A 20,767-nucleotide genomic window follows, 5' to 3' on the forward strand; every position below is an offset into this window, starting at 1 on the left:
GTGAACAATGAGGATTGTTTTAACCAGTTGCTTTCTGTCTGGAGCACTAGTTTTCAGTGCTTAGCATAACCATCCCCAGTGTCTCCTTTCTAGCCCTTAAACAACCCTGACTTCCCCCAACAAGGGGAAACACTGGTTGTGCTCCCTTGCCTGACAAGTTAGTAACCAGCTTCAGTGGTTTTTACTTGTGTTTCTTTTGCCTCAGATGGTCTTTGTTTTATTCTTTGTCAGCAGATAAGAGAGATATTTACATAAGCTGAAAGACCCATATTGGCTTCTTACTGAAATGTCCTAAATAAATGTTTTGTCCAAGTTGTACAAATGTACAGAATAACTATTTCCATTTCATCTTCCTTAATTTCCTCTGCATCATCCACAGATGGAGATGATAATGTACCATAAAATTTTCAAAAGACATCAGGCAGAGAGAGAAGCAGGAACTGAGTGAGGAACTGGTTAATTCATTGGCTGGCTTCCCAGCCCTGCATGGCCAACACTCACTGTATTTTCGATTGCTTAAATAAAATCGTGGACACTTTTCTTCTTTCCCATTCACCTTGGGCATATTGTTGATGACACAGGTATTTCCCATTTCAGGAATGACCATACCTGAAGAAGACGCTGATGTGGGACAAGGCAGTAAATATTGCCTCGTGGCAATTGGGAGACTCCAGGTAAGAAAAAATTCGTAGCCTTTTTAATCTTAAATGAAGGCTTATTGCCACAAAGTGCAGAAGACTGTCGGTTTGGATGCCTATTCTGATCACCTGTGTTCTTGGTATTTGTTGGGTTTCGTGTCTCACTCTGTGGGACAAGGCTGAGGCCAAATCTAGAAGAGAAGGGGACTGTGAGCTGTAAGCAGAGTTCTTGCTGAGTTGAGGGGTTGCATCAGTTCATCCCCCATGCTTGTGCCGGTTGCCACAAACTTGCGTTCTGCTCACATCACATCCCTGCTTAACCCCCTTGACTGTTTCCCCAGGGTCTATGGGATAAAGTCCAAGCTCATCATTACAACCTTATCTCCTTGCCTTCTTCCTCTCTCACATCTTATTCCCACACAGCACCATTCCCCTTTCCATAAACCCCCACCTCTATGGGTGTTCACAGGCTGTTTCTTCTGCCTGGTATTTCCTTGTTCCCCTTCTCCTTTCAATGTTCCTTATCCTCCTTATCTGCTCATCTTTCAAGACCCAACTAAAATGTCTCCCTGATCTTAGTCTAAATCAATCCTTCTCTCCTCCCTACTCTCATAGCACTGAGCTCTACCCTCAGTTACTCTTCTTTCACTGTTTGTTGCAGGTAGTAAGTTGAGTGCAAGCTCGTCCCCGCAAGCTCCTCAAGGCCAGGGAACATGTCTTTTATTGTGTGAAAGTTAAATTTGCTCAATGTCTGGCACACACAGTAACCTCTCATTCAACTGGACTGTTCATTCTCCCTAGGACATTGAGGGTCTTCCCCATGCTGAAGAGGAGAGACATACTAGACCTGGTTCAGATACACTAATCCCTGGTTTCCTAGTTCTGACCATTTTCAGACAAATGAATAGGTAATTTCATCCATGTATGGCCAACGCTGGGTATTGCTTGCACATGGGTGAAGAAAGAATATTTGGGTAAATTCAGTTCACAAATATATATGCTCCAAGTATTTTAACTAGTTCCTTAGGCTCATTTGCCATCCTTAGTAAAGGGAAGGTGGGGGAAGAGAAGGGGATTAACATTTATTGAGCACGAACTTGAGCAAATGCCAAGGTTTAACATGCAATATCCCTTTAAAGGCTCACAAACACCCTGTGAGATTATAGGTTTTATTATTCCCATTGGTTGATAAGGCAACTGAAGTTCAGAAATGTAAAGAAAGTGGCCAACTGTTACAGTTAAAGATGCGACCAGGGATAGATATTTGAACACTTTAGGGTCATTGTACTAAATGACATGGAAAAATCTTTGAAGTGAAATGCACGTGGATTATTCTTCTCATCTCTGTCACCATCTCCATCTCGTCTCTGTCAACACCACCTCAACTGTGGATTTTCCCCATCCCAGGTGACCAGCTCTCCTGTATGCATGGACATGAATGGGATGTCAGTGCCCACAGAGTTCTTATCCCGGCATAACTCCGATGGAATCATCACGTTTGTGGATCCAAGATGTATCAGTGTGATTGGCTACCAACCCCAGGTGAGTAGATAGTTTTGAACTCATGGCAATTGACTAGAGATTTAATTGTTTTTAAAACATTCTGACCTCATTTCAGATACAACACAATGGCCATGTGGAGAAACACTGTAAAGACCCATATACCCTGCCTGGATAGAACGATAGATATCCTTCCAAGGCAAGAAAAGACGTTGTAAACACTTGTGCCACTTAACATGGACTCTTTCTTCTTTGCCCTCACTGTTATGTTTCTCTAGTTGATTTTTCACAAACTGGAGTTAAGATGTTCTATTAAAAGGGGCTCTCCTATTAATATTCATTACAAAGCTCATTAATGTGGAAGACTCTGCAAAGCCTGGTAAAAAGATGCCTACCTAATTTTGCCTAACCTCTTGTTTCTCAAGTGCATTTGGAAACCTTTTTTTGTATAGGTGGCACGTCTTTAGGTCTGTGTTCTAGACTCTTTTTTGAAAAGTCAATGTCATGAGAAACAAAAAGGCAGGAATAGTTGTCCCAGATTAAAATAGACCAAAGAGATAAAATAATAATATGCCACATAAGGGCCTTAATTGTGTCCTGGGCCTCAAGACATATTGATAGAAAAGACATTTAGGAGACAATTGAAATGTTAATATGTACAGAATATTGGGTGATGTCATTGAATAATTATTGATTTTCTTAGGTTTAGTATAGCACATGATAGCACATTGTCGTTTTTTAAGATAATCTCATTCTTATGAGATACATGCTAAAATACTTTGAGAAGTGTCATGATGTCCACAACTCAATTTCAAATGGTTCAGTAAGAAATTAAGTATATTAAGTATGTACATGCATATGTATGAATATATACACATATATGAAGAAAAAAATGCAGATGTGACAACATATTGATAATTATTGAATATACATAAAGGATATATAGCAGTTTATTGTACTATCAACTTTTCTGTAGATTTAAATTTGTTTAAAAATAAAAAGCTTTTTTATAAGAGAAAAAATATTTATTCTGAGGAACAAAGTTTGGGATATGTAGATATGAGTATTTTAATGACATGTGTATTTTAGGACTAGAAGCAGTTCAAACTAGATCTATTAGGACCCTGCATATAATTCTGCATCTCTAGATTCATATAAACCTCGAGATTCTTGGATGAAATAAAGGGAGAAATTGATTTATTTCCAAATTCACCCCAACCTCTGATGGCAGCCAGACCCACTTATCTAGTGGCATCTCCCAGGGGCATCCAGTTGCTCCTTGGCACGCAGATAGGACTTCCCCTCCATTGCCAGTGTCAGCATTCACTTAGACCGTTTGCTGATTTGGATTGCAATCTATGAGTTAGTTTAAATCTTTTGCTGTTTAAGACACTTCCTGGCCAGGCATGGTGGCTCATGCCTGTAATTCTGGCACTTTGGGGGGCCGAGGCAGGTGGATCACTTGAGGTCAGGAGTTAGAGACCAGCCTGACCAACATGGTGAAACCCTGTCTCTACTGAAAATACAAAAATTAGCTGGGCATGGTGGCAGGTGCTTGTAATCTCAGCTACTCGGGAGGCTGAAGCAGGAGAATTGCTTGAACCCAGGAGGCAGAGGTTGCAGTGAGCTGAGATCGTGCCATTGCACTCCAGCCTGGGGGACAAGAGTGAAACTCCATCTCAAAAAACAAAAAACATAAAATAAATTTTTAAAAATACACTTTTAACTGGACCACTTTACAACAACACTTTTGAAGTTATCTGTTAACAGTTTATCTTATTCTGATCAGTTTCATTGTGAAACACACTTTTGTTTTGGGCTAATGCTATGTCCTTTGAATGTAGCATAGACTAATGATGATAAATAGATAGTAAACAGGCTTTTAAGAAGTACAGTTATTTTATGATAACCTCATTTTTTTCAGCCACAGGAGAGCTACAATTTCCACATTTAAACAATTCCAGTTTTCATAAGCAACACATCTGTCCTCAGGCTATCATTTTGCTTTCTTTTCATGTTATTAAAATATGTTTATTGCAGTTTGCCTCTCCAAGACAAACAAAAATAAAATTGCATTCTGAAGCTACTGATGTAGTGCCTTAGCAAAATTAGAAATGGATATTGAGCATGCCAGAAGAACTTAGAGTGAATACCAAGAAGCCAGTTCTCTGATGGCTCCCAGGGACATTTTGCATTCACTTTTTCAAAAAATCTGGGGTAGGACAGGCTAAAGGAGATGAGTTAAAGGAGATGGAAATGAACACTGTTGTATCACAGTGAGTATACAAATAATTACAAATGGATCTGGGATTATTAAAGCTTATCTCTTTTATTTAGGATCTTCTGGGAAAGGACATTTTGGAGTTCTGCCACCCTGAGGATCAAAGCCATCTGCGTGAGAGCTTCCAGCAGGTACATACTGCCGGTGCCTGCTTAAAGCTGATGCATAGTCTGGGCACCTGTGGATGTGGCTGGCAGGACATTAGTCCTACTATGTGCCAGGCAGGCTGCGAGGTCCTACCTATGGCCTCACTCAGGGCCCCTGCTAGGAAGTCACTCACAGTCTAGTAGGGAAGACAGACACACATCAGTAAGTAAGTGCTATGTAATAGGAGAAGAACTCCAAAGGGTCATGAAGAAAAAGATTGCAGAGCACAGAGGCTGGAGAGGTTAACTGCATGGGGAAGAGGCAGGAATTGTTCCGGGGGAGAGAACAACTGGGATGGGTCTTAAAGGATGAGCATAGAATAAATGAGTGAACATTCTAGACTGAAGGGGCAGCCCTAGAGATGCAAAAGGGAGAATCCTAAGCAGTTCCTAGTGGCTGGAGTGACACTGGCTGACTTGGGGGAGGTGGGCAGGGGTGATAAATAAGCCTGGTACAGCCAAGTTATGAAAGGCCTCTTAACCCATGCTAAAGAACATAGATTCTCTCCTCAGTCATTTAAAGGTAAGTGAGGGCCAGGTGTGGTGGCTCATGCCTGTAATCCCAGCACTTTGGGAGGCCAAGGTGGGCAGATCACTTGAGGCCAGGAGTTTGAGACCAGCCTGGCCAATGTGGCAAAACCTCTACTAAAAATACAAAAACTAGCCAGGCATGGTGGCATGCACCTGTAGTCCCAGCTAATTGGGAGGCTTAGGCAGGGGAATAGCTTCAACCTGGGAGGTAGAGGTTGCAGTGAGCGAAGATTGCACCACTGCACTTCAGTCTGGGCGGCAGAGTGAGACTCTGTCTCACTCACTCACTCACTCACTCACTCACTCACTCAATAAAAAGGTAAGATGCCAGGCGTTGTGGCTCACGCCTGTAATCCCAGCACTTTGGGAGGCCGAGGCGGGTGGATCATGAGGTCAGGAGTTCGAGACCAGCCTGGCCAACATGGTGAAACCCTGTCTCTACTAAAAATACAAAAATTAGCCGGGTGTGGGGGTGGGCGCCTGTAATCCCAGCTACTCTGGAGGCTGAGGCAAGAGAATCGCCTGAACCCAGGAGGCAGAGGTTACAGTGAGCCAAGATCGTGCCATTGGACTCCAGCCTGGGAAACGAGCAAGACTCTGTCTCAAATAAATAAATAAATAAATAAAATAAAAATAAAGGTAAGTGAGGATGACTTTGAGGATTTTAGGCAGAGCAGTGTTTTGAAAAACCACTTTAGTAGCCCAGGTATGCAGAAGAGACAGATGGAGGAAATAACTGGAAACAAAGACAAGAGGCTTTAAAATTGTCCAAGTAAGAGGTGATGTGGCCAGAATATGGACAGGAGCAGTGGGAATTTGAAATAGGGGGCAACTTGAGGAGACAGTTGTTTGATGAGTGCTGATGCTTTGGATAGACATGGTGAGGAGAGAGAGGGATTTAGGATGACCCGGGAGCCCGAGAGGGTAGCCACCCGAGTAACAGTGTCATGCACATCGTGACTGTTAGCTGCTGTGTACCAAGCACCTACTGTGTGCCAAACATATGGGAAGCCTTGTCCCATGCACTATTAAATCTGCACAGTAGTCGGAGGAGGTAGGCATCATCATCTTCATGTTACAGGTGAGTGTAGTGAGGCTTGGTGACCTAAAAGCAGCTTCCCGCCACACAAGTGATGAATGAGAGAACCAGGATTCACATGGAGGAGTCGCAGCTTCCTGAGCCCAGATTCAGCTGAGGTGAGAGAGAGAACACACCTCCTCTCTCCACAGGGCTCTCACATCTTGCTTCAGCCCTAGGAAAGAATAGAGCAGGTAGTGTTCTATTCAAGGAAAGAGGCCCTTGAGTTACTTTTCAAGAGGGAATAATAGTTTGTCATGCCTCTGAGAAAACATGTGCCTGACATTCTGCCTTACAAGTATCTAAGAGTGGGCCTCTCTGACCGCCAAGCCTTCCTATTGAAGGCATTGCTGTTTGCACAAATTGACACAGGACTCCAAATTTATGCCACGTATGTGGATAGAACTCTTAACCCCTGCTCCTCCCTGCACACTCTGCTCATTCCTTTCAGAACATCAGCCAGTCCTGGCTTTCTTCCTACGTCTGGCCTCCTCTGCCGGTTTCTCCTCTTCTGCCTTCTTCTACAAGCCATGATGGATGATTCCCCAGGGATCTCCCCTTGGCTGCCTTCTCTCCTCCCTGTGATGTCTCCCTGGATAACCCTACCCATAGGATGACTCCAGCCCAGACTGTCCCTCCTGCTCCACACTTGCTTAGACACCACTGGGGTGGTAGCCCACTGGGGTCTACTTGAGGGTGGACAGTGGGAGGAGGGAGAGGAGCAGAAAATATAACTATTGGGTACTGGGCTTAACACCTGGGTGATGAAATAATCTGCACAACAAACCCCTGGGACATGAGTTTACCTATGTAACAACCGGCTGCTACTCCACACCGTCACATGAATGCCCCACAGCCCTCAAATGCAGAATGCCTGAATCTCCTTTCCCAGCCCCCAGTCCTCCTCTCATCACCATCCACCTGTTTGCCCAGGCTAGAAACCAAGAAACATCCTTAGCTCTTCCCTCAGTCCCACTCCACACATTCAGCCCCTCCTCTCTCTCTTCTTTCCTACCCCCCGAACCAGGTCACCCCATCTCCCATTCTGACCATTTCAGTCATTTCCTTGCTGGTCTCTCTGCTTTTACTCTTACTCTACTCCAAGCCATTCAGAAGACATAAATTAGGTTTTGCCACATCTTTACTTAAAACCTGCCAACAGGGCATTTAGAATCAAATCCAAGCTCCTTATCATAGCTTCATGCTGTCTGTATACCTGGCCCTGTCTCATCCTCATGTGGACACTACTCTTGAGTCACGCTGGCCTTCTTTTTGTTCCTTGAACATGCTTTTCCCAACCTCAGGGCCTTTGCACATGCTGTTCCCCTGAGGGAATGCCTTTCCTTCACTCTTCACATTACTGACATCTTATCCTTCAGCTTTCCACTCATGTTGTCTCAGGGATGCCCTCAGTGGTCACCCTAGCTAAGAAAGTCACCCCAGCCTCCTTCTAAGTCCCTTGTTTTCCTTCATAGCAACTATTTATTTGTTCATTGGCTTGTTTGGGGGTTGTTTTTCTGTCTTCCTTACCAGAACCTGACCTCGCTGTGGGCAGACTTCATTACATCTGTGCTTTTTTTTTTTTTTATTTTTATTTTTTTGAGACGGGGTCTTACTCTGTTGCCCAGGCTGGAGTGCAGTGGCACAATCTCGGCTCACTGCAACCTCCACCTTCCAGGTTCAAGTGATTCTCATGCCTCAGCCTCCCGAGTAGCTGGGATTACAGGCCTATGCCATCACGCCTGGCTAATTTTTGTATTTTTAGTGCAGACGGGGTTTCACCATGTTGGCCAGGCTGGTCTCAAACTCCTGACCCCAAGTGATCCGCCTGCCTCGGCCTCCCAAAGTGCTAGGATTACAGGCATGAGCTACCATGCCTGGCCTTCATCTGTGCATTTGATCCTCATCTTCACTACTGAGTGCGGAGCCCTGTACAAGGGTGGCTCTCAACAAAGCAATCTAAATGGATCGAAACCCATAGCAACTGACTTTCATTTTGGAAAAATGTGAAATTGGAATGGTTAAGCATTGTAAGGGGATGCGTTTTTGTGCCATATGTTTGCTAACTATGTGGAAATTATGATAAACTTTGCATCGTTTAGCAGTCAGGGTTGGGCTGGGTGGGCTTCATTTTTGTGGGTTAATGGACATGGAGTTTTAACAGTGGTGGGGGCCTCCATTCTGTGCCCAGTAACTGGCCAGACCCATTTCATTATCTTATGTAATCCTCAAACCTACACAGTAAGTGTTGTCTTCCCCATTTTTTTCACAGTAGACACTGGGAGGTGCAGTTGCCTGCCCCAGGTTACAGAGCCCAGGCCTGTCTCCCTCCAATGCATTCAGTCACAACACCACACCCCACACATAGGCCTCTCCATGCAACAGCACATCCAAGGCTTCAGACTGCTGACGCTGTCAGAACCCGGTTGGTTTTGAAAAGACAAAGAAGGAATTTAACATCTGATCCCACCCTGATATCCAGCTTAAGTAACTCTCACTCTGTGAGCAGCCACCACATTCCTCCAGCGGGATGGGAGGCCAAGACAGCAATGCCGGCAGTCCCAGCCCCAGCCCCAGCCCCAGCCCCGGCCACAGGGCACAGTGGGCAGCGGCCAAGCAGCCACAGGGACATCCTGGAGCACACCGCACCTCGGCCCCGTGCTTGTGTTCTTTGGTCTCCGGCCACTGACAGCCGAGGTGGGGGTCAAATGTTGATAAAGGGAAGTGACTTCTTGCAGAAGCAGGGAGGTGGCTACGTCAGCTAAGAGCCAGCTCTTGAACTCTGGATTTAAACAAAAGCACTTCAATAGCCCGGACAGGAGGCCCTTAGAACTTGATTGTTTGTGATGAATTTGAGTTGAGGGGGTGACAGGGAGCCAGCCAGGAACCGGGAGACTTGCCTCTGCTCTTGGATTCCCTCTCTGGGCACAGTTTACCTATAAGTCAAAAAGAGCTGAACTCTGTGAAAGTGAAAGCAGGCTCCCATCTCCCCCGTCTCCTTTCTGCTCAGGCACCTTCCATGATGATGAAGATGATGAAGGGGGCTGTTTTCATGAAGAGCCAGGCTAAGTCGGGTTTTATGCTTGGCCTTGGCCATCTACTGCATTGCACCTGGGTGAAGCACAGCCATGTGCATCACCCTGGTCTGAGGGCCTGGACCATGTTACCTGCACCATGCATAGCCAATCCCCCATCACATCTCAGGTTTCCCAGCCTCCCAACATTTGCCCATTGCTGTGCCTTCTGCCAGGAGAGCCCTCCCCACACATCTTCACTTGCCAACACTTTACCCACCTTCCAACTGAGTTCCAAACCCCATTTCCCTCCAGGAGCTGTCTTCAGATCCTGACTGCAGGTCATCTGTCCTTGCCCTCCTGGTAACCCCATGGCATTTCATCTTGTGTTTCTGTAGTGGCAGCGAGCATACTCTCTCTGGGTTACAGTTATCTACACATTGATCCTTCACCTGCTGGCTGAGAGGCTCTTTGGGGAGAGAGAATGTGCATTGGCAGTAGGGATTTATGGAAAGGGCTTTGGGGCCAGGTAGATCTAGGCTTAAGGTCATAAGGCTTTAGGCAACATATTCAACTCCTTTGAGGCTCAGTTTCCAGGTTCACAAAATGCTGTTGTGAGGACTGCTTGAGCTAACATGTCGAAGGTGCTTAGCCTATAACTTGGACCCAGGAGGGTGCAGAACTGCCCGCTCCCTTGTTCTGTTCCCTTTCCACAGCTCCTAAGGCTGAGCTTCCCCTTCCCCAGCTCCTAAGGTGGTGCCTTCTGTGTGCTAGTTGCATGAAGCTAACAAATTTCACACTATCTCGGGCATTCTAGTTAGAAGAAACAAACAAAAAAAAAGGACCGCCCTTCCTGTGCTTCCTCAGAGTGCAGAAGATGTGGGTTTCAAAACGTGCACAATGACTCCCTATGTCCCCTGTTTTTGGTGCAGACACAGAGAAGTCCCCCTTGGATGCTGACCTGAGAGGCACATGGCCTTGACCTCCAGCTCCATGGGGAAACAGCCAGGTTGCTGTTGGGGCCACAGAGGTGCCCGGACTTACTTACTCCACAGCTCAGCCTCCTCCCCTGTGGTGTCAGGGATAGCCTCCCACCCTCCCAGAGCTCTTGGTTTGGTTTATTTATCACTCAGGGATTTCCCACCAGGGAGCCTTATCTGACATCCGCAGGCTCAGATCTTGTCTGGCTTCCCCTAGGGACAGTGCGGAGGGGGAATGGCCAGCCCCAGCCGTGGGGCCAGCATACCATTGAGTCCCTGCGGGAAGTGTGCTCTGAGAGCCTGCTGTTTGCAGGGTTTGAGGATAGAGATGGGGTAGACACAGGTGACCAAGACGTCCCTGTCCCCATGCTGCATGCAGTCTGGCCAAGATGACAGACACCACCGAAGAATAGACCACAAGTGTGGCGGGTGTGAGGAATGGGTGAGTCAGACCTTCCCTGATCACAGGGACCAAGTCCCCATTCTAATCTATGGTCACGTTGTGGTCTCTCAGTCAGCAAACCCGACTGCCATGGCCCAGAGATTTACCAGCCCTGATCCGGGGTCTGCACATGCCTGTAGAGGGGAGAACTTCTGCTAGCTGTATTTTGTGCCAGGGGTGTAATCACACCCAGGCCTAGCCCCACCAGTCATTTATATCCCTTCTTCCATTTGTGCCTCGACCATGAGAACCACACCCGAATGCTACCTTCTGCACATATGCGTGTGTATTTCCGTGTCTGGTTTGCTGTGTGTGCATACAATGTATACAGCAGTCCCCCTTATCTGCTGTGTTGCTTTTGACAATTTCAGTTACCAGCGGTCAACCACAGTCCAAAAATATTAAATGGAAAATTCCAGAAATAATTCATCAGTTTTAAATTGTGTGCTGTTCAGAGTAGCATGATGAAATCTTGTGCCTTCCCACTCTGTCCAACCTAGGACGTGAATCCTCCCTTTGGCCAGTGTATCCACACTATGTTTGCTACCTGCCCAGTAGTCTCTTAGCCACCTCAGTTATGAGATCAACAGTATCGTAAGACTTGCATTCAAGTAGCCCTTATTTACTTAATAATAGCCCCAAAGTGCAAGAATAGTGATGCTGGCATGTTGGTACAATTGTTCTATTTTATTATGAGTTGCTGTTAATCTCTTACTGTTTCTAATTTATAAACTTTATCATAGGTATGTATATATAGGAAACAGCATAGCATCTATAGGGTTTGGTACTATTCACAATTCCAGGTATCCACTGGGGGTTTTGGATTGTAGCCCCCTTGGATAAGGGGGCACTGCTATATATTTTATTTATTCTTCTTCCTTTTTTTTTTTTTTTTTTTTGAGATAAAGTCTCACTCCGTCACCCAGGCTGGAGTACAGTGACACAGTGTCTGCTCACTGTAACCTCTGCCTCCTGGATTCAAGCGATTCTCATGCCTCAGCCTCCCAAGTAGCTGGGATTACAGGCATGGGGCCTGGCTGGTTTTCGTATTTTTAGTAGAGACGGGGTTTTGCCATGTTGGCCAGGCTGGAGCATATTTTCAATAGAACAAAGGGGAGATCTGTGTAGCCAGAGGGACAATCTTGTGATTTGGAAGTGAGATCTTGCTTCCTGTCCCAGCTTTTCCACCAAAGTTGTCTGATCTTGGATGACTTATTTAATTTCTCTGAGTCTCAGTATTATCAGCTGTAAATAATAAAACTCATCTTACCAAACTCTTGTGAGGCTATTTCTGAAGCAATACATTTGAAATCATATTACAACATCAAAGTGTCATACATAGAAACTTATAAATAAATAATCCATAGAAAGTGATCATTTCATTATGTCTCCTATCAGAGAGTCTATTGACTCCATTTTACAACGTTAAGCAGAGGTTAAGCATCTTGTATGTTGTGGTAGCAAGAAATAAATCCATGAATACAATGTAGCTACATACCTGAGTGAGATAACCTGGGGGTGAGTGGAGAGCACCAAACCCAGGGTACCCTAGCAACTGAGGCAAAAAGAAAAACGCTCTGGCTTGCAGAGTTTTCATGATCTCATTTGTAAAACCTAAATTAAAAGTCCTGCTATAAAGCAGGCATTGAGCGGTTGCTTTCTCATACCGTGGTTACAGAATGATCCAAATGCAGCACCCCATTTCACCAGAAGGTAGGCGGAGGAGTTCCCCTTGCAAAACTGCTCTCCCCCTCTTACTGGCTTTTAGCCACAATGCCCCTATTCTGAGGTCTTGCTGGCCCCCGCCGCAACCCCACTGCCTGCAGCCTCTCCCTCCTCCCGTTTGGCACCATCCTTCCTCCTGCTGACTTCCTTCTCCAAATGTTTTCTCAGGTGGTTAAGCTGAAAGGCCAAGTCCTGTCGGTCATGTATCGATTTCGCACCAAGAACCGGGAGTGGATGTTGATCCGCACCAGCAGCTTCACATTCCAGAATCCCTATTCTGATGAGATTGAGTACATCATCTGCACCAACACCAATGTCAAGTATGTACACTGCCATTTCCCTCTCCTGGAATCCACATGCGCTTGCTTGGGTCCAGAGCTGGCAATTTTATTTGGAGTTCTTTCTCCCTGCCGGCTCTCCCTGCAGCTGGAAATCCCTGCAAGATTAAGAATAGAGGAGACTGTAGGTCCCCATCACTGTCTCCGTCCCATGTTCCTCCTTCTCATTTCCCTCCTGATTTGTGAGAAACAAAAGAATGAGTGATAATCATGACACTCCCTTCCCTTCGGTGCAAGGTGCTCCAGTTTCTGCTCCTCTTTTCTTCCCCCTGAGCATGGGCCTCAGCCAACTGGAGCTCTGCTGGGCTCCCCCTTGTTGCTCTCTGTTGCAGCAGCTGCTTGTGCCTGGTTTCTTGGTCCTACTGAAGCCGGGGGTGGAGGAAGTGAGGCTGAGCCTCTTGGCAGCTCTAGGGAATGGGACAGGTGGCCTGGGTGTAGGCACCTCAAGGACACATGATTTCCCTGCTGCCCAGCCACGGAAGTATTCCTCCCTGCCCAGGGCCCAAGGATCCCAAGATCTCTGCTGGAATCACCACTCCCGTGTTCCATGCGTGTTAGCAGACCTTGGCCACACCACTTCCTGGCTGTGTGTCCTTGAACAAGTCACTTCCTCTCTTCACCTCCCTCATAAGATTGCTGTAAAGATTAAATGACATCAAGCTACAGGCCAGACACTTGGTTAAACTTCCAGCACAGTGAGCATGACCTTGAACAGGTCGTGCCTCCTCTGCATTTAATCTCAAGGAAATACAAGGCCGAGGAACCAACACAAAGACATTTGGACAAAAGGATGTCCAAGCAAACACAAGCATGTGGAAGCCATGGCCAGTGTATCGGGAGGACTGTAGCATGCAAGGGTGTGAGACGAGGCTGGCATCCGGAGAACTGTCCCCATGTCTCGCCATCATAGTCAGTGGCACCAGCATCCATCATTTTCCCCAGTTCAGCACTCAGTCGGGGGACCTGTTTCCAACCCTACCACCTCTTCTTCCTCATCTGCTGACATCCCTTCTCGGTAGCCTCCCTGGGATTCTGAAGCCTCCAGGCGGTCACCACAGCCTACTGGCACTCTCAGAACTTGCATTGCTCTGCCCTCTGTTGCCGTCTCTGAGCCCCTTGGATTTGGGAGTTCCCATCTGGGCCCCACAAAGTAACCTTCTTTCCAGGCAACACTACCCTCTGAGTCCTCAGCGTCTGCCTTGCTACTGGGCCAGAAGTCACAGAGCTGGACAGACAAGCCCATGAGAGACCCCTCAGAGGGCCAATGACCGATTTTTTTTTTAATTTTAGATTCGGGGGTACATATGCAGGTTTGTTACATGGATATATTGCATAATGCTGAGGCTTGGACTTCAGTTGAATCCATCACCCAAAGGGTGAACACAGTTCCCAATAGGTGATTTTTCAACCCTTCCCTCCCTCCCACCCTCCCTCTCTAGTAGTCCTCCCAGTGTCTATTGTTCCCACCTTTATGTCTGTGAGTACCCAATGTTTAGGTCCCACTTACAGGTGAGAACACGCGGTATTTTGTTTTTTGATTCTGCATTCATTCACTGAGGGTAATGGGTTCCAGCTGCATCCATGTTGCTGCAAAGGACGTGGTTTTGTTCTTTTTAATGGCTGCATATTTTGTGTCATTTATGTACACAAAATATTTTTCTTCTTCTTCTCCTTTTTTTTTTTTATTAAGACAGAATCTCACTCCGTCACCTAGGCTGGAGTGCAGTGGCACTATCTGGGCTCATTGCAGCCTTGACTTCCTGAGCTCAGGTGATTCTCCCACCTCAGCCTTCCGAGTAGCTGGGACTATAGGCATGCACCACCACGCCTGGCTGATTTTTTGTATTTTTAGCAGAGATAGGGTTTTGCCATGTTGCCCAGGTTGGTCTCAAACTCCTGGACTCAGGCAATCTGCCTGCTTTGGCCTCCCAAAGTGCTGAGATTACAGGTGTGAGCCACCGTGCCCAGCCCACGTTTTCTTTATTCAGCCCACCGTTGATGGGCACCTGGGTTTATTCCTTGTCTTTGTTATTAGGAATAGTGTTGCAATGAACCTGCAAGTCCAAGTGTCTTTTTGGTAGAACAATTTATTTTCCTTTGAGTATATATGCAGTAATGCAGTAATGGGATTGCTGGGTTGACTGGTAATTCTGTTTTTAGCTCCTTGAGAAATCTCCAAACTGCTTTCCACAGTGGCTGAACTAATTTACATTCCCATCATCAGTGTGTGAGCATTCTCTTTTCTCTGCAACCTCGCCAGCATCTGTTTTTTTTTTTTTTTTTTGACTTTTTAATAATAGCCATTCTAACTGGTGTGAGATGGTATCTCATTGTGGTTTTGATTTGCATTTCTCTGGTGATTAGCGATGATGAGCATTTTTTTCATTTGTTTGTTGGCTGCTTCTGTGTCTTCTTTTGAGAAGTATCTTGTTCATGTCCTTTGCCTACTTTTTAATGGGGTTTGTTTTTTTCTCATTGATTTGTTTAAATTCCTTGTGGATTCTGGATATTATTTCTTTGTCAAATGCATAGTTGGCAAATATTTTCTCCCATTCTGTAGATTGTCTGTTTACTCTATTGATAGTTTTGTTGTTGTTGTGTTTGTTTTTTCTGTGCAGAAGCTCTTTAGTTTAATTAGATGATGACCTGGATTCCAACTCCAGCTGCCGACTGGGCAAGTCACCTACTCTTTCTAAGCCTCAGTTGCTTCATCTGTAAAATGGGGAGAATGACAGAACCTACTGGCCCAGAATCATAGAATTTTTCTGCAGATTTTGCATGGAGCTACTGCATATGAAGCACTCTACTATGATAGCAGGCAGAGTTGGCCCCGGTAAATGTGGTCTGCAGTAACTATCACTGAGATTGTCAACAGCACTAGCAGCAGCAACCCTGCCAACCTTTGCAGCGACTTGGCAGTTTCTTGGGCCAGCTCTTGCCTGCAGCCCTAGATTATGTTTGGTCTCCTAAATGCCCTGCCTGCCTTCTTCCTCTAACTCTGGGCAGATCGCCTTGCCTTCCAACAAACAGAGACACCAGGACCCTCCTGGTGATTCTCTTCCTGTTCATGAGTGTATCTATCTCAATGCCCTCCTCTCCTCCATTTCTGGCGTCTAGCAGGGGCAAAGCCTCCTCCTTCCAGGGCCAAACCCTGCACCTTCTTCATCTCCCTGCATGTCCCTGGACTCCCGTGACCCTCCCTTCTTGTCTCATCCTCCTTGTTGGCTCCTTCTTGGGCCTTCACATAGGCACCTGACTTCCTGATCTTGGAGAATCCCTGTCTGGCCAACCCACCAAAGCTCCCCTCCCACCTGGCCCTGCCAGACGTTTCTGTGGGAATCTCCTTCTTCACCATTCATCTGTTCTTAGCCCCTTACAGCCTGGCTTTTGCCCTGAAGGTATTGAAATTGTTTTCCCAGCAGCCTCTGATAACTCATATGAAATAACCTGTTCTCACTGGTCATTCTACCCAAACTCTGTCCAACCAGCTCCTCTTTGTTAATGTCACCCTTGGCTGACTTGATGCTCTGATTCTTTTTTTACCTTTGCCTTCTAGTCAAGACTTTCTTGGTTGTAAGTAGAGCAGGAACAAATGTACTAAGTCATAGTTCCAGGTATGCGAAAAGATAATACTATTTTACTATTTTCTATTCTGATTTTATCTAGTGAAACTCAGTTAGCTTGGCCAAATTAAGGATGTTTTATTGTCTCACTTCTCCCAACATGGGAAAAGGGTGGTTCTTCTTTACTCAGGAAGCAGAGAGGTACCACCTCTGTGCCAGGCTCATGTGTGGCCCGGCCTTGAAGAAAATAGGGAAGCTCGAGAAACGGGAGTAAAGGTAAGCAGGGCTTAGGATTCCATGGTGCTTCCTTTGTTCACAGATGGGTTATGGAGGGTGCTAAGCATGGGCCTTTCAGGAGCTCTTGAGACAGGGTAACAGGGTGTGCCCACTGACCTGAAGGAGCCAGGTGCAGGGCGGTGAGAGCACCAAAGGGAGAGGAGGAGGAAAACGCCAGCCTGGATCTGCTTAGCATATGTTCAAGCCATAGCTTTAAATGCCAGCCTGGATCTGCTTAGCATCTGTTCAAGCCATAGCTTTGTCCCAGGCTCATATCTCCTGTCATGGCCCCTTGCTCCAGCGACTCCAGGCTAAGACTTGAGCTCCAGTAACATGGAGAACATAAGAAGGGGCAGACGAGAGGGACAGGTAAAATGCAGCGGGGGCAGAGAATAAATACTTCCCCCCAGGGCCTCGGAGAAAGCATCCCCAGGAGGTAGCACTGCAGTGGGGCTTGCAAGAAAAGTAAAGATCCCCCTGTGAAAACCAACCCCCTGGCTGAGGTTTTGCTTGATTTTTCTGAAAGTCAGACAGCATTGAGAAAACAGAAAAGCCATCTTGTACGGGGGGTGGCCTACGTAGTTCCTCTGGACAACTGCTCTTGCAGCTTGTGAGGTTACATGGATCAGGATGCCCCCTCAGGACACAGTTACACCAGAAGCCTCAATCTGTGTCTCTGAACTGAAAGGTCCTGCGTTGGTGAAGTTGGTTGGAAAAATTTACTGTGGACGGTAGAGGGCAGTGACAACCAGGGATGTGAACTGGCCAGCTCTTTTTTGAATTTGTGAGGCGAAACTTTGCCAGCAGTAGGCAGACTTGTTATGGAAAGATCCTTAAATGCTCTGTGCTGAGGGGAGGGAATGGCGAGGGTGGAGTGTGGGCAATTTGCAAGCTCAGTTGCTTTCAGTCAAAAGCATCCAAAAGAAACTTCCTGGAGAAATTGAGTATTTAATGTTGAGCATTTGTGTAAAGCCACTACAAAGAAGACCTCTTTATCATCCTTGCATTTTTTCCTGTTCCATCAAATACGGAATGAGGTCCAGAAAAACACAGACTGATTTAACGTGCTGGTCACACAGCACAACTTTGAAACGTGCCTTGGCACTGGGGACCAACACTCATTTGGGGCTGTTTGTTAGCTTGAGTCATTTCAGCATTTTTACATGGGCGCGACCTAGCTGCTGTGCTTTCTTCATTTCTGACATCTTTTTAGAGAAGTGATCTGAAGTTATCTCTTTGCGTCTGTTCAGGCCAAGTCCTATTTCCTGTCACAGCATTGTTCCAACGTTGTCATAACCACACCTGTTGGTCGTGCTCGCATGTGTGTATGTGTATGTGTGTGTCTGTATGTGTGTGTGTGCATGTGTTTTTAAAACCCCAGAATGCCCAGAATCATGATTGAGCCTCTCTTGAGCTGACTCACCATCACATCTCCTTCATCATGCTTAGCAGTGGCCACCTGGTTGGTCCTAGGCAGGCGGTGGAACATAGGGGTGGGTACAAATGAAGTCAAAGGAAGGCTGCATTCCTGGTCTCTGCAGAGCGTAGAGGCAGTAAGGGGCTGAAACACCCAGTCACCAAGCCCCAGATCTGGGAGCTATCCTGGATCCCTCCCTCTCATTCACCTTAACAGGCAACCTGGCACAGAACCAGAGCCCCACAGGTTCTACCTGGGATTCTCTCTAGCGCATCTCCTCCTCTGCCTCTTTGGCCCTGCCTCAGTTGAGGCCTTTGCCCTTTGCCGTCTCACAAGTGATCATCGGTCCTCCTGACCATCTCCCCTGCCTTCCATCAGGCCCCTGCTGAGCCAGTCCACGTGGCCCAGGAAGCGAGCTCTAACACACACACGTGTGCGCACGCACACACACACACGCATCCATGACTGGACCATGCTGCTCCCTGCCCCGATCAAATCAATTCCAAACCCTGTAACAAGCATTTCGAGTGCTTCACAATAGGCATGCAGATGGCGCTCAATCAGGGTGGATATTATTAGCCTCCATCCCCAGATGCCTCCCAGCCTGCTTCCAGTTACTCCCAGGGACATGAACCTCAGAATGCCCACTTCATGGCTTCTTGCTCACTTACTCAGGCTGAGTAAAAACCCCTGTCCAGGGAGCATCAGGGAAAATTGACAGCATCTGCCCAGCCTCCTGCACCTCGCCGGCAGGAAGCCGCACTTGATGAATTCACTTTCTACTCCTCAGCCGTTGTAGCCCAGCTAATGGAGGGCAGCACTGGCTGCGGTAGGAACCCACTTCCCTCACGTGTGCTGTCAGTCAGTTTTCTCCTGAGCAGCCCTGCTTTCTCCTTCTCTGGAATTTGCAAGCACACCGAGGTTTATTTTTATACCATTGCCGTGAAATGTCTGAGAAAACTCCCCAGGGCTCTTCTCAGGATGGGGCAGCCTGCAGGTCAGCACTTTGTCTTCCACACATGCTCAGCAATGGAAGCAGAAACCCAAAGGTTGTGGGATGGAGATGCTGATGTTCCGACCGCAGAGCCAGAGCGGTTAGGGTCCTGGGGATTTGCCAGCCATACCTGTGACCTGATTTTTCTGCTTCCCAGTGAAAGGAGCTTTTTCTGGTCTAGGAGCCCAAAGAGGAACAGAACTGAAAGCAAACCCCCGGCCTAATACCAAGAACCCTTATCACAGCCTTTATCCGCATTAGAAACATGGGCCCTCCCCAAACACAGACCTGCACCAAGGTGTGTGAGTGGAGAGGGCTGGGTTTGTGCCCCACTTCGCCCCTTGGCCAGGCACCCGGGGCACAGCTACACAACTGCGCACAGTGGTCCTGTCCTGTCTCTGAGATTCTGGGCCTGGGCTGGGCACAGCTGAGCTGCAGGTAGGAGTGGTTGTCATTTCCTGGAAGAATGTTTGTGGGTTGAAGGTTGGGCTCTGGGAAAGGGGTAGAGAATGGTTCCTGGATTGCTGCTGTCATGGGGAGTTCATGCTTCAACCCCACAAAAGTCCCAAGGAACAGATTTTTCTCTTTCCTGAGGCTCAAGATGCCCAGGGTACTAGAATGGGAGACATGGAATAGTTGTCCTTGTTATAGCCTTGGGTATTTCTCTTGGGCTGGGGCAGCAGCCTAGGCCAGAGTAAAAAGACCGCAAGGTCTACAGCCAGACAGCCTTGGGTTTAAGTCCTCTGTGTTCCATATTCTTGCCATGTCACCCGGATGTACCCTTTACACATCAATTACATTCTAGCCATGTCACCCTGGATGCATCATTTACATTCTAACTGTGTTACTCTGGACCCATAGTTCACACCCTGGACACTTACATCTACACTTTCATCATACATCTCAGTTGCTTTATCTCTAAAATGAGGATACTGCAGAGATGTGAAAATGTTGACAAAGTGCTGGCCATCAGTCCTACATTCAGTGGAAGGTGATGGTGCCCCCAAGGTGTGAATCAAAGCAAAACATAACAAAAGCCATAAAGTAAGAATAAGAAAGTATAGAAAGTAATGCTTTTTTTTTTCCTATTGATTATACTGATTTGTTTTTCAATTTCTGAAATATCAGTTTGTTTGGAAAATTATTTCTAGTGCTCCCACTTTGCTGGTCTAACAAGTGTGGGCTGAGACTGCCTGGTGGGAGATCACATGCTTTTGGTTTTATCCTTTTCCTTTTATCTGGGCTCCCACACCGACATTAGGAGGCAGACTGTACCCTTGGATAGAACCTTGTTCTTCCTGAGGCGTCATCTTAACTCACCACACTGTAATTGCTTGCCCACGCCTGTCTTTCCCTGGAGACTGTCAGTTCCATGAGGGCAGGGATCTTGTGGGTTCTGAGTCATCGGTCTGTCCCCGGTGCCTGGCAAAAGAGTTCCGTACAGTTCACTGAATGAATGACTCTTCTGGGCTGAATTCGAAACAGAATGTTCTCAGGGTCCTCCAACTGGGGTTCCCTTCAAGGAGGCCTTCCCTTATGGTGGGGACACACACACACCAGGGCCATCAGCACAGACGGCATGGCCAGAGGAGGAAATGGAGTTCAGATCATACATATTTTGTAATGCTGAGTAAAAGAGTTTAGAAACAGAATCCAACTTATTTTGTGTTTCTCCAGGGGCAGAAGTTGTTCCCCAGATGAAAGTTATAGGGAGGTACATTTCAGCTCCTTAGAGGTCAGGCTTCTTATAAGTATTTCTGTCTGCAAATGGAGCAGGCTGCCCCAAAACGTAGTGTGCTCTCTAGCAGAGAAAGTCAAGCAGAGACTGACCAGTTGCCTGTCAA

At 46.8% G+C, this 20,767-nt stretch overlaps 1 protein-coding gene and 1 long non-coding RNA gene across 7 annotated transcripts in view; one reads left to right on the forward strand and one right to left on the reverse strand.

Moving 5' to 3' along the window:
• Nucleotides 1-20,767, forward strand: part of ARNT2 (aryl hydrocarbon receptor nuclear translocator 2) — a 203,047-nt gene that overhangs the window by 150,331 nt on the left and 31,949 nt on the right. For all 6 annotated transcript variants that reach the window (XM_063652821.1, XM_054450823.2, XM_054450819.2 and 3 more), the window contains exons 9-12: nt 598-674; nt 2,046-2,180; nt 4,476-4,550; nt 12,504-12,655. In XM_063652821.1, coding sequence (XP_063508891.1) covers nt 598-674; nt 2,046-2,180; nt 4,476-4,550; nt 12,504-12,655 — 439 coding nt within the window. The remainder of the gene's footprint in view (nt 1-597; nt 675-2,045; nt 2,181-4,475; nt 4,551-12,503; nt 12,656-20,767) is intronic.
• Nucleotides 4,019-12,360, reverse strand: LOC129013977 (uncharacterized). The gene is made up of 3 exons (XR_008494091.1): nt 12,278-12,360; nt 9,469-9,580; nt 4,019-6,349 (listed from the first exon to the last, which is right to left on the reverse strand). It is a non-coding gene; the product is annotated as an uncharacterized LOC129013977 (long non-coding RNA).

This window comes from Pongo pygmaeus, chromosome 16, assembly GCF_028885625.2.
Source record: "Pongo pygmaeus isolate AG05252 chromosome 16, NHGRI_mPonPyg2-v2.0_pri, whole genome shotgun sequence".
In the NCBI taxonomy this organism is placed as follows: Eukaryota; Metazoa; Chordata; class Mammalia; order Primates; family Hominidae; genus Pongo; species Pongo pygmaeus.